Here is a 17,060-nt window from a genome sequence, read left to right on the forward strand (position 1 = left end):
TTGTTGCATTTATATTTTTGTTCCGTGTATATTACTATCATAGGAGTAATTTAATATTTACAAACACTGAACATCATGCTCTCAGGTTATTTGTACAAATCAAGCTAGAATCCTTAAATGAAACAATAAAGCAGCCACCCACCTGTGTTTTGGTAAAAAGATAAGGGATGAACCTGGAGAAATGTAACCACTCAAATCCATAGACAGCTATGGAGCCAAGGACTGACCATCCATGAAATCAAAATTACAGGTTTAACATTTGCATTCTTTACTACTAACATTGGAGTAAAACAAGCATGCAGTTGGGGTTCTGATATATACATAGGCGTTATATTCTTCAAGAATGAATGGGTGTATCATTCATTCAGCAACTAAGGATTCCAGCTTTAATGATGTGGAGTGAAGAAACAACGTTTTAGGAGGATTTAAAGAGAATGAGTTCATTGCAACTTTTATTTGTTACTGGAAACTGGCTCAACCATCTTTGATTTGAGGTAAAAGGTGCACTGGAACCCACTGCCCAGACTACAACCAACATTTTATTAGCCTTTGTTATATTTCACTTTGGCGAGGGGTGGGCACTACGCCACTGATTGGCTTACATGGCCCAAGGGTGTCACAGACTGTACATGTTGAATTGGGGAAGATGACCACCGCACACAACCACACAGCAGGTGGTCCCTAACAACATACCAAGATGGCCACATGCTGCTTTCAGGCAACCACCGGCCCAGTATGTCTTCCGTCTATGCCTATAGACCAAAAAACACTTTCAATGGATGAAAGTACTATTTAGTATAGGGGTTTGTTTATTTGGTTCTGGGAAACTAGCCCAAAAAGGTTTAAACCTTGTTAGAGGAGATGTTGAATCAGAGGACTGATCAGCAGGACAAAAACGATGAGCAGAGAGGAGGACCTGTAAACAGTAGATTTACCTAGAGAGACGGAGAAGATGCAGAGAACTTGTTCAACATGTACTATTATTGCCCATCAGTCTTCTACAGTGTCATGGACTTGGTATACTTGCCTTGAATAAGTCATCTCAATTATTTATTTGATTTACTTCAGTCTCTTACCTACAGGTTTGTCCTGGATGTGGATAATCTTTTGAGTTTTAGCAACTTCTGTGGGATACAAAATGTAAAATGTTAGCAGCGGTTGCACGCGTTTACAGATACATCACAAAAAAAAATAAGCAAAGTTTACGCATTAGCATTTGAGGCCATTTTATTACCTTCCACTGTGAGTTTCACAGTGCTCACGGAAAGCCCATGGGAATCCAACACTTTATAAGTCCCAGAGTTGTCCATCCTTAACCCTCGGAGGACCACCACCCCTTCAGCCTCCTCAAGACGACCCCCGTTGACCTTCCCGTCACCCCTCATCCACAGGACCTTCCACTCTGTGCTGTTCCTCCCTTGGAAGACCACTCTCATGGCCTGGGGAGTGTGGAGCGTCAGGACCAGGTCTTCACCCATGCCCATTGACAGCTTGGACTTATGGTCTGTAGAGAATAAGGAGAGATGAGGCTAGCGATATAAAACAACTATTTCAGCTGAGGTCTGACCTGTAGATCTACCCTTACCATAGACTGAGAGGTGAACACTCTGGATGAACACCCGCCTTTTCCTCCTTGTCCTGTCGACCACCATGAAGCTCTCGTAAAGCCCCACATCCCCAAACTGCACGTCGCGCAAGATCAGAGAGCAGTCGCCCTCCCAAAGCTTTTCCCCAGGTACCTCCAGCCGCCCCTCAAACTCGCTGGCCTGCCACCGTTGCTCCCCGTTTTGCTCAAACACTGGCGCATCGGGTGTCTGCCATAGGACGTGGCAAACTGGGACGTTGTCTAGCTGGGACTTCCATTTGCAAGGAAGGATGGCTTGGCTTCCAACAGGGGAAGAGATGGAGAGAGGGCCAGAGGGCAGGGAGGAGGAGGCTGTAGGAGAGAGTTGGAACAAATGTCTTGAAAATCATATGCATTTTTGTTATGTTATTATTATTATTATTATTATTATTATTATTATTATGTACTCTATCCACAAGTTCTAATTGTGGATAGAGTTAATTTATACTCACCAACACAGCCCACAAAGCCCACAATCCACAGACAATGAAGATGTATAACATGTCTAAAAAGAAAAGGAAGAAGACTGATAAGAGGATTTCATGAAATATAATATATATATATATATATATATACACACAGTACCAGTACCATGCAATTGTGCCACACCTGTCAGGTGGATAGATTATCATGGCAAAGGAGAAACGCTCACTAACAGGGATGTAAACACATTTGTGCACAACATTTGAGAGAGAAAAATATTTCTGGGATCTTTTATTTCAGCTCATGAAACATGGGACCAACACTGTCAGCAGCATATCTGTAGACACCTCCGCCACACCTTCATTTATGAAATGGGGGGTGAAAAACATGCTATTCTCATGCTTACATTCAAGGTCAGAATAGCATAGAGAGAAACGTGCATAAAAGGGGAATTATGTTCCGTTTATGCGTGCATAACTCGTGTCGAAATTCACCCCTTGATGCACAGCCATATCATTATATTATATCATTATGCAAAAACTGTTCAACAAAAGCCACAATTAGAAAAAAACTAAATATGTTTTACTTTCATATACTGCAAAATGATCTCAAATATTTGTAAAGTTTAAACCTCAGTAGCATATTTGGCACTTGATGTGAAATCAGTTTCGTTTTGCCTCCTGCAGGCGTTTCCAAAATAGAACGATAGAGTTTCAATTGAGTCTCTATTGAGACTGGCTGGGAGCCCTGCTCTGAAAACGAAACTAAATGAATATTGCGGTTCAAAGGAACCATGCATCTCCTCTAGTAAACAAACTTGTCCACACATGATGACATCCACCAAGAAATGCATACATCTCCTCGTTTAAATTAGTTGCACGATGTGAGCACATAGCCTAGCGCAGCACAGTGAATAAGAATAGTCAAGAAGCAGTTAAACAGTATCAATCAGACTGCAGATACAAATTCATTTTTTTTTCTATTTCACTCTAAGAATTCTTTAGATTATTTGCTAAATAATATGCCAATTAAAATTAAATACATATGTGTCTCTTACCGGTCTCGGTCTATGCCATGCATTTTCATTGCAACAGGCTGCTTTGCTAGTTGGTTGACTCCTTGAACTTCCAAGTTGTGAGCCTGAGCAGTGGCAGCAAGCAAGGCAGTGCAAGCCCCAGCCGCGTCATCTGAGCTACCAGAAACGAAACCTAAGAGGAAAAAAATAGAATTACTAATTACAGAGTATTTCCATTTTAAGTATGGGGAACTTCGCAGGAAACACAACCTAAGCCTTAGCAAACTACATTGTCCAAAACCGCAGCTCAGCCTCAGACGCAAACAATGTCAAATGTGTCAAATGTGGTGGTCTTTCTCGGGTACATAAGCATTTCCCCATTCAATCCATTACCATATACTGTACCATAGGCTTTCTCTATAGTACATTCATTAGGGTTGTCTAGTAATGAATAGAATGCCATCTTCACAGGTGAAATATCATGCGATTATGGGGAAATGTGTCTACCTGCTCACTTTCTTTTGTAAGTATATTGATGGATGGATGGATGGATGGATGGATGGATGGTGAGACTGACTGACTGACTGATTGATTGATAGAAAGACAGACATGTAGGTACTGATAATAGATAGATAGATAGATAGATAGATAGATAGATAGATAGATAGATAGATAGATAGATAGATAGAGATAGATAGATAGATAGATAGATAGATAGATAGATAGATAGATAGATAGATAGATAGATAGATAGATAGATAGATAGATAGATAGATAGCAGAGGAAGCTAGTGGACGGGGCTACATGAGGACGGGCTCATTGTAATGGCTGGAATGGGATTGACAGAACGTGTCAATGAGGTTTCCATATGTCTGATAAGTTTGATACCATTTCATTTACTCCAATCCAGCCATTACAATGAGCACGTCTCCCACCAGCCGGCACTGATAGATAGTTTGCAAATGGATTCAATAAGCTATTTCCTGTTCTTTTCTAGATGTTTCTGGACTACGCTTTCTGTCTGCATCAGCTGTGGTCCATTTTGTTCAGGCTGGACAAAATACTTCCCTGTCGTGCAACCTCACAAACAGCAGAGAAATAATCTGGTTCCAAATGCGCTCAGAGGAACTTGTCACCCTTATAACTGTTACCAGGCTATCACGTTTTCTAAATACTGCAGCAGTTATTAATGAGGAAGACACGGGTCACTTTGACACAAAGGAAAACAACAGTTTGGAGATCATTGTGGTGACAGAAGCAGATTTGGGATTGTACTACTGTGCTGGTCGCTACAATGGGACAGTGCGATTTGGAAAAGGCATCCGCCTGACCTTTACAGGTATGTTGTTGGTCATCATTATATTAGTCAAATATGTATTTTGCCGAGTCTAAGAAATGCATTAGCTTGTCTTTAGTGTACTGAATAGATACCTTTATAATGAAGTCTCAAAACCTTGCGTTACTTATACAGAGGTCATGTAACCAGGTGCACAGGGTATTTAGATATATACAAAAAAATGTATGTATGTACTGTATACTGAACAAAAATCTAAGTGCAACACGTAAAGTGTTTCATGAGCTGAAATAAAAGATCCCAGAAATTTTCCATATGCAGAAAAAGCTTATTTCTCTCCCATTTTGTGCAGAAATTTGTTTACATCCCTGTTAGTGAGCATTTCTCCTTTGCCAAGACAATCCATCCACCTGACAGGTGTGGCATATCAATAAGCTGAATTAAGAGCATGATCATTACACAGGTGCACTTTGTGCTGAGGACAATAAAAGGCCACTCTAAAATGTGCAGTTTTGCCACACAACGCCACGGATGTCTCAAGTTTTGAGGGAGCGTGAAATTGGCATGCTGATTGAAGGAATGTCCACCAGAGCTGTTGCCAGAGAATGTAATATTCATTTCTCTATCATAAGCCGCCTCCAACGTCACCTCACAACCTCAGACCATGTGTAACCACGCCAGCCCAGGACCTCCACATCCGGCTTCTTTACCTGCTGGATCGTCTGAGACCAGCCATCCGAACAGCTGATGAAACGGAGGAGTATTTCTGTCTGTAATAAAGCCCTTTCGTGGTGAAAAACACATTCGGATTGACTAGGCCTGGCTCCCCAGTGGGTAGGCCTGGCTCCAAAGTGGTTGGGCCTATGCCCTCCCATAGATTAGCGCCTAATACATTTATTTTAATTGACTGATGACGCTGTCCAGTGTTCCATGTAAGTTTTTCAAGAGAAAAATACTTTGAGGTTAAACATGAGACCACACGGATGGCCAAAAAAAGACAGTTGACCTTGTGGGTAACATAAGGTGCATTCTGAAAGTATTCAGACCGCTTCACTTTTTCCACATTTTGTTACGTTACAGCCTTATTCTAAAGTGGATTAAATACATTTTCCCTCATCAAGCTACATACAATACCCCATAATGACAAGTCGAAAACCACCTGTGGTAAATTCAATTGAATAGAATTTATTTGTAAAGGCACACACCTGTCTATATAAGGTCACACAGTTTACAGTGCATGTCAGAGCAAAAACCAAGCCATGAGGTCAAAGGAATTGTCCACAGGATTTTGTCAAGGCACAGATCTGGGGAAGGGTACCAAAACAATTCTGCAGCATTGAAGGTCCCCAAGAACACAGTGGCCTCCATCATTCTTAAAGGGAAGAAGTTTGGAACCACCAAGACTCTTCCTAGAGCTGACTGCCCAGCCAATCTAAGCAATTGGTGAGAAAGGCCTTGGTCAGGGAGGTGACCAAGAACCCGATGGTCACTCTGACAGAGCTCCAGAATTTCTATGTGGAGATGGGAGAACCTTCCAGAAGGACAACCATCTCTGCAGCACTCCACCAATCAGGCCTTTATGGTAGAGTGGCCAGAAGGAAGCCACTCCTAAGTAAAAGGCACATGATAGCCCGCTTGGAGTTTGCCAAAAGGCACCTAAAGACTCTCAGATCATGAGAAACACGATTCTCTGGTCTGATGAAACCAAGATTGAACTCTTTGGCCTGAATGCCAAGCGTCACATCTGGAGGAAACTTGTCACCATCCCTACGGTAAAGCATGGTGGTGGCAGCATCATGCTGTTGGTATGTTTTTCAGCAGCAGGGACTGGAAGACTAATCAGGATCGAGGGAAAGATGAACGGAGCAAAGTACAGAGAGATCCTTGATGAGAACCTACTCCAGAGCTCTCAGGACCTCAGACTGGGGCTAAGGCTCGCCTTCCAACAGGACAACAAACCGAAGCACATAGCCAAGACAATGCAGGAGTGGCTTCGGGACAAGTCTCTGAATGTCCTTGAGTGGCCAGGCAGAGCCTGGACTGGAACCTGAACACTGGGGAGACCTGAAAATGGGAGAAACTCCTCAAATACAGGTGTGCCAAGATTGTAGTGTCATACAGTGCCTTGCGAAAGTATTCGGCCCCCTTGAACTTTGCGACCTTTTGCCACATTTCAGGCTTCAAACATAAAGATATAAAACTGTATTTTTTTGTGAAGAATCAACAACAAGTGGGACACAATCATGAAGTGGAACGACATTTATTGGATATTTCAAACTTTTTTAACAAATCAAAAACTGAAAAATTGGGCGTGCAAAATTATTCAGCCCCTTTACTTTCAGTGCAGCAAACTCTCTCCAGAAGTTCAGTGAGGATATCTGAATGATCCAATGTTGACCTAAATGACTAATGATGATAAATACAATCCACCTGTGTGTAATCAAGTCTCCGTATAAATGCACCTGCACTGTGATAGTCTCAGAGGTCCGTTAAAAGCGCAGAGAGCATCATGAAGAACAAGGAACACACCAGGCAGGTCCGAGATACTGTTGTGAAGAAGTTTAAAGCCGGATTTGGATACAAAAAGATTTCTCAAGCTTTAAACATCCCAAGGAGCACTGTGCAAGCGATACTATTGAAATGGAAGGAGTATCAGACCACTGCAAATCTACCAAGACCTGGCCTTCCCTCTAAACTTTCAGCTCATACAAGGAGAAGACTGATCAGAGATGCAGCCAAGAGGCCCATGATCACTCTGGATGAACTGCAGAGATCTACAGCTGAGGTGGGAGACTCTGTCCATAGGACAACAATCAGTCGTATATTGCACAAATCTGGCCTTTATGGAAGAGTGGCAAGAAGAAAGCCATTTCTTAAAGATATCCATAAAAAGTGTTGTTTAAAGTTTGCCACAAGCCACCTGGGAGACACACCAAACATGTGGAAGAAGGTGCTCTGGTCAGATGAAACCAAAATTGAACTTTTTGGCAACAATGCAAAACGTTATGTTTGGCGTAAAAGCAACACAGCTGAACACCCCATCCCCACTGTCAAACATGGTGGTGGCAGCATCATGGTTTGGGCCTGCTTTTCTTCAGCAGGGACAGGGAAGATGGTTAAAATTGATGGGAAGATGGATGGCGCCAAATACAGGACCATTCTGGAAGAAAACCTGATGGAATCTGCAAAAGACCTGAGACTGGGATGGAGATTTGTCTTCCAACAAGACAATGATCCAAAACATAAAGCAAAATCTACAATGGAATGGTTCAAAAATAAACATATCCAGGTGTTAGAATGGCGAAGTCAAAGTCCAGACCTGAATCCAATTGAGAATCTGTGGAAAGAACTGAAAACTGCTGTTCACAAATGCTCTCCATCCAACCTCACTGAGCTCGAGCTGTTTTGCAAGGAGGAATGGGAAAAAATGTCAGTCTCTCGATGTGCAAAACTGATAGAGACATACCCCAAGCGACTTACTGAATAATTTTGCACGCCCAATTTTTCAGTTTTTGATTTGTTAAAAAAGTTTGAAATATCCAATAAATGTCATTCCACTTCATGATTGTGTCCCACTTGTTGTTGATTCTTCACAAAAAAATACAGTTTTATATCTTTATGTTTGAAGCCTGAAATGTGGCAAAAGGTCGCAAAGTTCAAGGGGGCCGAATACTTTCGCAAGGCACTGTATCAAAGATGACTCAAGGCTGTAAGCACTGCCAAAGGTGCTTCAAACAAAGTACTGAGTAAAGGGTCTGAATACTTCTGTAAATGTGATATTTCAGTTTTTTATTCTTTACACATTTGTAAACGTAAATTGCTTTGTCATTATAGGGTATTGTGTGTAGATGTATTAACAAAAAAAGTAGCCTTTTTTTAACTAGGCAAGTCAGATTGATCAGGGGAAAAAAACAATTTAATCAATTTTAGAGTAAGGCTGTAACGTAACAAAATGTGGAAAAATTAAAGAGGTCGTTACCCCAGAAATTGTTAGCCCAGAAATCCTTAAGTGTTATTACATACAGCCTGGAAGAACTATTGGATATCAGAGAGACGTCAACTTACCAGCACAACCAGCACTACTACCAGGAATGCAACTTTTCCAAAGCAGATCCTTTGTCTGCACCTCCCAGGGCATTTTAACTGATTCCAGAGGCTGACCCAAAACAACGTCGCCGGAGAAGAGGGTGCCGAAGTGGTCTTCTAGTTAGCCTTTGGAGGCGCGCACACCACCCACCGCTTCCGAGTATATTACTCACTAATGTCCAGTCCCTAGTTAACAAAGTTGACGAAATCAGGGCAAGAGTTGCTTTCCGAAGAGATTTCTGGGATTGTAAACATACTCACAGAAACATGGCTAGCTTGGGATATGCTGTCGGAGTCGGTACAGCCAACAGGATTTTCAGTGCTTCGCGCCGACAGGAATAAACATCTCTCCGGTAAGAAGAAGGGCGGGGGTGTATGTTTCATGATTAACGACTCGTAGTGTAATCGTAAACAACATACAGGAACTCAAGTCCTTTTGTTCACCTGACCTAGAATTCCTCACAATCAAATGCAGACCTTATTATCTCCCAAGAGAACTCTCCTCGGTTATTGTCACAGCCGTGTATATCCCCCCTCAAGCCGATACAAAGACAACCCTCAAGGAACTTCACTGGACTTTATGCAAACTGGAAACCATATATCCTGAGGCTGCATTTATTGTAGCTGGGGGTTTTAACAAAGCTAAATTGAGAACAAGGCTACCTAAATTCTATCAGCATATCGAATGCAGTTCACGAGCAAGTAACATGCTCGACCATTGCAACTCTAACTTCCGCGATGCATACAAGGTCCTCCCCCACCCTCCTTTTGGCAAATCTGACCATGACTCCATCTTGTTGCTCCCTTCCTATAGGCAGAAACTAAATTAGGAAGCGCCCGTACTTAGGTCTATCCAATGCTGGGCTGACCAATCGGATTCCACGCTTCGAGATTGTTTCAATCACTGGGATATGGACTGGGATATGTTCTGGGTAGCTTCAGAGAATAACATGGATGTATACGCTGACTCGGTGAGCGAGTTTATTAGGAAGTGTGTAGGAGATATTGTACCCACTGTGACAATTAAGACCTTCCCTAACCAGAAACCGTGGATGAATGGCAGCATTCGCGCTAAACTGAAAGCAGGTTCCACCGCATTTAATCATGGCAAGGCGACTGGGAATATGGCTGAATACAAACAGTGTAGTTATTCCCTCCATAAGGCAATCAAATAAGCAAAGTGTCAGTATAGAGACAAAGTGGAGTCGCAATTCAACGGCTCAAACATGAGACATATGTGGCAGGGTCTACAGACAATCATGGATTACAAACAGAACACTAGCCCCGTCGCAGACATTGACATCCTGCTTCCAGACAAACTAAACACCTTCTTTGCCCACTTTGAGGACAATACAGTGCCACCGACGCGGCCCACTACCAAAGACTGTGGGCTCTCCTCCGTGGCCAACGTGAGTAAAACATTTAAACGTGTTAACCCTCGCAATCCCCACATGCTTCAAGATAGCCACCATTGTTCCTGTTCCCAAGAAAGCAAAGGTAACTGAACTAAATGACTATAGCACTCACTTTTGTCATCATGAAGTGCTTTGAGAAACTAGTCAAGGACTATATCACCTCCACCCTACCTGACACCCTAGACCCACTCCCATTTGCTTACCGCCGCAATAGGTCCACAGACAATGCAATCGCCATCACACTGCACACTGCCCTATCCCATCTGGACAAGAGGAATACCTATGTAAGAATGCTGTTCATTGACTCCAGCTCAGCATTCAACACCATAGTAACCTCCAAACTCATCATTAAGCTTGAGACCCTGGGTCTCGACCCCACCCTGTGCAATTGGGTTCTAGACTTCCTGACGGGCCACCCCCAGGTGATGAAGGTAGGAAACAACATCTCCACTCCGCTGATCCTCAACACTAGGGCCCCACAAGGGTGCGTTCTCAGCCCCCTCCTGTACTCCCTGTTCACCCAAAACTGCGTGGCTATGCACGCCTCCAACTCAATCATCAAGTTTGCAGATGACACAACTTGATTACCAACAATGGCGAGACAGCCTACAGGGAGGAGGGGAAGGCTCTCGGAATGTGGTGTCAGGAAAATAACCTCTCACTCAATGTCAGCAAGACAAAAGAGATGCTCATGGACTTCAGGAAACAGCAAAGGGAGCACCCCACTATCCACATCGACAGGACAGCAGTGGAGAAGGTGAAAAGTTTTAAGTTCCTCGGTGTACATATCACCGACAATCTGAAATGGTCCACCCACACAGACAGTGTGGTGAAGAAGGCGCAACACCGCCTCAACCTCAGGAGGCTGAATAAATGTGGCTTGTCATTGAAAACCTTCACAAACGTTTACAGGTGCACAATTGAGAGCATCTTGTCGGGCTGTATCACCGCCTGGTACGGCAACTGCACCACCCACAACCACAGGGCTCTCCAGAGGGTGGTGCGGTCTGCACAACATATCACCGGGGCAAACTACCTGCCCTCCAGGACACCTACAACACCCGATGTCACAGGAAGGCAAAAAAAATCATCAAGGACAATAACCACCCGAGCCACTGCCTGTTCACCCTGCTTCTATCCAGAAGGTGAGGTCAGTACAGGTGCATCAAAGCTGGGACCGAGAGATTGAAAAACAGATTCTATCTCAAGGCCATCAGATTATTAAACAGCCACCACTAGCACAGAGAGGCGGATGCCTACTTACAGACTTGATATCATTGGACACTTTAATACATGGAACACTAGTCACTTTAATAACGCCACTTTAAGAATGTTAACATATCTGGCATTACTCATCTCATACTGTATGTATAGACTGTATACTGTATCCTACACTATCTCTTCTATCTATCGCATCTTAGCCGCTCTGTCACTGCTCATCCATATATTTGTATATTTATATATTCTTATTCCATTCCTTTACTAGATTGTGTGTATTAGGTTTTGTTGTGGAATTGTTGATATTACTGCTGTACTGTCGGATATAGAAGCATAAGCATTTCGCTACACTCGCAATAACATCTGCTAACCATGTTTATGTGACCAATAAAATTTGATTTGATTTTGATTTGATTTGTTTGAGGTTTCTGTTTCTGCTCAGCTCTCCTCCCACAGCAACCCTATCCCTGGGCTGGTGTGTGGTAACCGCTGTGTGGTTTGTGTTCCAGACGCAGAGGTGGCAGAGAGGGAATTGGTGTCGTGTTGGACTCTCCTGGCCTGTGTTGCCCCAGTCTCAGTCTTGTTTGGCACCCTCTGTCTCTTTGGACTCTGTTTCCAGTCAGGTGAGCTTTCTGCAATTCCTTGGCTTGCCGCCCTATATTTATAGAGGAAAGTTTGCACTTATTTCTCATCAGTGCATCAAACAGAAGCATATGCCAAAGGAGGGTCAACCAGTTATTAAATCCAAGGGTTCAAATACTTTTCCCAACCTGCACTGTGAATGTTTACACGGTGTGTTCAATAAAGACATGAAAATGTATAATTGTTTGTTATTAGTTTAAGCAGACTGTGTTTGTTTATTGATATGAAGATGAAGATCAGGTTCAATTTTATGACCAATTTATGCAGAAATCCAGGTATTTCCAAAGGGTTCACATACTTTTTCTTGCCACTGTATATTATTTTAGAGAAAGAGATTTTCTTTAGCAAGTAATACCAAAATTCTTAAAAAGATAGGAGTCAAAATTATTGGCACCCCTGTTTACAACACTCCATCACCCTACCCTTGCGAGCATAACGACACAGAGCCTTTTTCTAAAATATTTATCCGATTGGAGAACACATCGGGAGGAATCTTAGACCATTCCTCCATACAGAATCTTTCCAGATCCTTGATATCCTTCGTCTGCGCTTATGGACGGCCCTCTTCAATTCAAACCACAGGTTTTCAATGGGGTTCAAGTCCGAAAATGTTGATTTGTGGTCAATTAACCACTTCTTTGAGGATTTTGATGTGTGCTTGGGGTTATTGTCCCGCTGGAAGTTCCACTTGCAGCCAAGTGTCAGCCTCCTGGCAGAGGCAACCAAGTTTTCTGTGGATCTGATGGGGCGGTATGCAAACTAGTGTGGGTCTAGGGTCTGCCATTCTCCTTCGACCTCTCTCATCAAAGAGCTGTTTTCGCCCACAGGACTGCCGCTGACTGGATGTTTTTGTTTCTTGCACCCTTCTCATTTAACCCTAGACTCTGTCATGCGTGAAATGCCCAGGAGGGCGGCCGTTTCTAAGATACTGGATCTGTCGTGCCTGGCACCAACAATCATACCACGCTCAAAGTCGCTTAGGTCACTTGTTTTGCCCATTCTAATGTTCAAATGAACAGTAACTGAATGCCTCGATTCCTGTATGCCTGCTTTATATAGCAAGCCACGGCCACATGACCTACTGTCTGTAGGAGCGATCCATTCTCGTGAATGGGTGGTGTACCTAATAAACTGTCCGGTTATTACAGACTGTATACACACAAGTGTACAAAACATTATGAACACCTGTTCTTTCCATGACATACTGATCAGGTGAATCCAGATGAAAACTATCCCTTATTGATGTCACTTGTTAAATACACTTCAATCAGTGCTGATGAAGGGGAGGAGACAGGTTAAGTAAAGATTTTTAAGCCTTGAGACATGGATTGTGTATATGTGACCATTCAGAGAGTGAATGGGCATGGCAAAACGATTTAAGCGCCTTTGAACGTGGTATGGTAGTACGTGCCAGGCACACCAGTTTGTGTTAAGAACTGCAACGCTGCTGGGTTGTTCCACATACAAGAGTTTGCCGTGTGTATCAAGCATTGGACACCTCTCAAAGGACATCCTCAACTAAAATAAATAAAAGATCCCAGAAATTTTCCAAATGCACAAAAAGCTTATTTCTCTCAAATTTTGTGCACAAATTTGTTAAGATCCCTGTTTGTGACCATTTCTCCTTCGCCAATATAGTCCATCCCCCTGACAGGTGTGGCATATCCAGGAGCTTATTAAACAGCATGATCATTACACAGGTGCAGCTTGTGCTGGGGACAATAAAAGGCCACTGTAATATTTTCAGTTTTGTCACAACACAATGCCAGAGATGTCTCAAGTTTTGAAGAAGCGTGCAATTGGCATGCTGACTGAAGGAATGTCCACCAGAGCTCTTGCCAGATAATTGAATGTTAATTTCTCTACCATAAGCCGCCTCTAACAACGTTTTAGAGAATGTGGCAGTATGTCCAACTGGCCTCACAACCGCAGATCACTTGTAACTACGCCAGACCAGGGTGTCCACATCCGGCTTCTTCACCTGCGGGATCGTCTGAGACCAGCCACCGGACAACTGATGAAACTGTGGTTTGCACAACTGAAGAATTTCTGCACAACTGTCAGAAACCGTCTCAGGGAAGTTCATCTCCGTCCTCACCAGAGTCTTGACCTGACTGCAGGTAACCAATGTCAGTGTACATATGCTCACTTTCAATGTCCACTAGCACGCTGGAGAAGTGTGATCTTCAAGGATGAACCCCGGTTTGATCAGGCACAAGCTACGGACAATGAACACAATTGCATTTTATCAATGGCAATTTGAATCCACAGGGATGCCGTGATGAGATCCTGAGGCCCATAGTCATGCCATTCATCCGCCACCATCACCTCATATTTCAGCATGATAGTGCACTGCCCCAACCTATTTACTTATCTTTCAAACATTGTCTTAATGGATTACAACACTTCCTTAAGCAGCAGACCATTAGGACAGGTGGAGTTTTCCACAATAGCTCTCTTGAACCGGAGATGATTCCTCAGGCACATAGACCAGCCAGTAACTCTCTCTCCGTTTCTGGGGGTTGATCCTATTCTGTAGCACCACCTTGTAGGTTTTGTTATCTACTTTGGACGTGAATCTCTTGGAGAACTACTCAGCTATGTTAATGTCCGGTGTTGAGTAGACTCCTCTTCCTAAAGTAGCACCAGCTCCATCATTCCTGATGATGCCCTGGGATCCGTCCATAGCAGGTCTGTAGAAGGACACTGGCCAAACCTCGTCTCCGGTCCCCAACCATCCATCTCCATCCCTGTATTTGTTAAAAACCTTCAGGGCAATGCGGTTCCAGCCACAGGGTCTGATGTACAGCTAATTTCCCCCGAATAAACACTGTTTCCCCATCCTTAACATTTGTAAAGTCGTAGTCATACCGAGAATCAAGGAACTCATTCGTGTTCACAGAAACAGTGGTTTGTGGAATGGAAAAGCATCTGGTAAATCTAAGGCACATGGTAAAGAAAATGTCCCCAAACTTGGGTATTCCAGCTCTAGAAGGCCCTCTTGTGAGTTGAGCTCCTTTTGTGCGACCACATTGACAAAGTCCTGTGGGGTTAGTGAAAGTGTTCCCATGGTGGCTGATTCCACCTTGCAACCCAAGACAGTAGACAGAGCCTCCAAGATGAGATTTACGTTTGGCATAGTGAGAGCAAGAAGGCAGAAAAACTCGTAAATCTGAATGAAAAAATCCTTCCCGTGTGTGATCAGCACAACGGTGTCTGCTCTTGTACTTTCTATACATAGACTGTGCTGTGGAGTGTAATTTTAACTTTGCATTCACTTCCTGCTGCAGTGACAAGAAAGGCAAGTAAGACAGTGTATTGTAAACATAGAAATATAATGTACAAATCTTGGTAATCCCCATTCTTGCTTTGGTTGAATGGTAAATGTAAACACAATCAAACAGTTAATACTTTGAGCGTATCTGAAGTTTGACAAGTTTACGTAAAGAGACATTATGCTCCAAAACCAAAGTTAGTCTATTGCAAATCTGCAGTTGATTCATGCATTTTTTTACTTTTAAAAGTAATATGTCGCCATTGATTATTGAAGAATATCACTTATAAATGCCTCATGTGCTTAGTTCAACTGTCCTACCCCATCAAAACCCCAAATATAAGATTGTTTTACTCCAATGCTTATAAACACTGTAATTGTAACAAACACGGTATATCCTCAAAACAGGATTAAAACTATAATTTGATCTCATGGATGGTCAGTCCTTGCATCCGTAGCTCTGCCTATGAATTTGAGAGTGGTTCCATCTCTCCAGACCCATTGCTCACCTATTTACCAAAGCAGTGGTGGGGTTACAGTTTTCTTATTGTTTGGACTGCAGATTGCCCCTTTAAAACTAAATTGTTCCCTCTTTCAGGTAAAACAACATGTTTGTGCAACACCTGTGTGAACAGGAATTCAAGTCTCAAGGTAAAAGTACTTCTGTAAATGATTGAGTCATAGCAGTTAGGACTAAACCTTATCTAACTGTAAATGTACGCCCGAGAGGTTTGGATGGCATGATGGTAATATTTCATCTCTAATCATGATGGATATGTTTTCCACAGGAAGTGGGTCTGCAATATGCCAGTCTGAAGCACACTGGTAATGCCCGCCCCGCTGATCAGCGAGTGCCAGGATTGGCCCAGGGGGATGTCACCTATGCAACAGTGGCCCAATGTGTTCACACAGGCACATGATACATCACATGTACTTCTGACATGGTTCTTGGAATATCCATTCTTGATGGAAATAAGATTGTATTTTGATTCATGCATGTATGTGTGTCTCTGTAAATATTGAAAAGGCTAATGTAATAATTATTGTTAATGTTCTCCAAAGAATCTCAATAAAAACATTTTAAGGCAACAGGATATAGAATTAGTTGGATAAAATAATCATATCTTGGGTACCTTGAAAGGCGCAAATAAATGTACTATATTATTAAAGAGCAACTTTTGTAAAATGTAGTTGTACTGTAATAAAACTAAATAAAATACGAACTGTCTGTTAAGGAGTCAAACCGTCAAATCTATGTATTATTCTCTTCAAACCCTGGAATGCTGGTCTAGCAGTGACCACAGCGGGATAGATGACGTGATGCAGGTCTCCCTGTACCCTCGATCTTTCCCTCCAGTTCTGCCGACCCAGAGATGCAAACTGAACCTCAGTGTCTTCCACATGAGAAGGGCCCTGAGACACAAACATTCATTTCAGCAATACTTTCAGTTTACAATGAGATGTATTCATTTGCACTCACTTCTTCCCCATCACCCTGTGTGACCTCAGACCCTATAAGACAAAATATGAAACAATCTCTTGTTTTCACACAAACCCTACTTTTGAGACTTTTCTGGTAGCAAACAATTAGACAGTGTTCTTTACCTAGATTTGACAAGCACCTAGTCTGGAGCTCCTTCCTGCTTGTGTCCTCTCACTATAGGAAATAAGGTGATCGTATCACATGTTTGTAAAAAGGATGTTGCATGACCACATAGGCCAATGTAATATCTTAACATGGACCTAAAAGCTTGTACAAACAACATCAGAGGTACATAATATAACAGAGTTTTTAGACATTTTTACCTGTACTGCAATTCTTTCTTCCTGTTCAGTCTATCAGCAAAAGGCCCAGCATTCCAGCCAAAAGCACCACGACGCATAGTCCAATGACAGCTTTCATCACCACAACTGAAAGACAAAAGCACAGTTCAATATGTGAAAATGTCACCTGTATTAAAGATAGCAGGTCGAAAGTTCATGCTCTCTGTAGTGAGCACAGCACGGAGGGTTGCTAACGGCAAACATAAAGCTGGGTGGCACTTATGTTCTTGTTTATCAAGACCCTC

General features: G+C 42.7%; 2 protein-coding genes and 1 long non-coding RNA gene across 3 annotated transcripts; 1 reads left to right on the forward strand and 2 right to left on the reverse strand.

Moving 5' to 3' along the window:
• Nucleotides 1-853: 853 nt before the first annotated feature.
• Nucleotides 854-3,133, reverse strand: LOC100653472 (VIG-B319.A protein; the record flags this gene model as incomplete). Its single annotated transcript, NM_001246345.1, is given in 6 exon segments — nucleotides 854-935; nucleotides 1,077-1,124; nucleotides 1,235-1,504; nucleotides 1,586-1,936; nucleotides 2,077-2,129; nucleotides 3,105-3,133. Coding segments are annotated over 6 exon segments (833 nt in total), but the record flags the coding sequence as incomplete, so codon positions are not given.
• Nucleotides 3,134-3,446: 313 nt separating this feature from the next.
• LOC110496243 lies at nucleotides 3,447-16,237 on the forward strand. Its single transcript, XM_021572027.2, has 5 exons — nucleotides 3,447-3,585; nucleotides 4,060-4,401; nucleotides 11,585-11,698; nucleotides 15,590-15,642; nucleotides 15,780-16,237. Exons 1-5 carry the CDS (start codon nucleotides 3,510-3,512, stop codon nucleotides 15,909-15,911), a joined length of 717 nt encoding a protein of 238 aa, XP_021427702.1. The 5' UTR covers nucleotides 3,447-3,509; the 3' UTR covers nucleotides 15,912-16,237.
• On the reverse strand, nucleotides 16,231-16,903 carry LOC118941162. Its single transcript, XR_005037480.1, has 3 exons — nucleotides 16,798-16,903; nucleotides 16,597-16,648; nucleotides 16,231-16,404 (listed from the first exon to the last, which is right to left on the reverse strand). It is a non-coding gene; the product is annotated as an uncharacterized LOC118941162 (long non-coding RNA).
• Between the last annotated feature and the right edge of the window lie 157 nt (nucleotides 16,904-17,060).

Source organism: Oncorhynchus mykiss, chromosome 18 (genome assembly GCF_013265735.2).
Source record: "Oncorhynchus mykiss isolate Arlee chromosome 18, USDA_OmykA_1.1, whole genome shotgun sequence".
In the NCBI taxonomy this organism is placed as follows: Eukaryota; Metazoa; Chordata; class Actinopteri; order Salmoniformes; family Salmonidae; genus Oncorhynchus; species Oncorhynchus mykiss.

Coding starts and splice junctions, on each gene's coding strand:
- LOC110496243 (XM_021572027.2), top strand. CDS start 3,510: ATGAATAGAATGCCATCTTCACAGGTGAAATATCATGCGATTATGGGG. Junction 3,586..4,059: donor CTACCTGCTCACTTTCTTTT/GTAAGTATATTG, acceptor GTTCTTTTCTAG/ATGTTTCTGGACTACGCTTT. Junction 15,643..15,779: donor ACAGGAATTCAAGTCTCAAG/GTAAAAGTACTT, acceptor TGTTTTCCACAG/GAAGTGGGTCTGCAATATGC.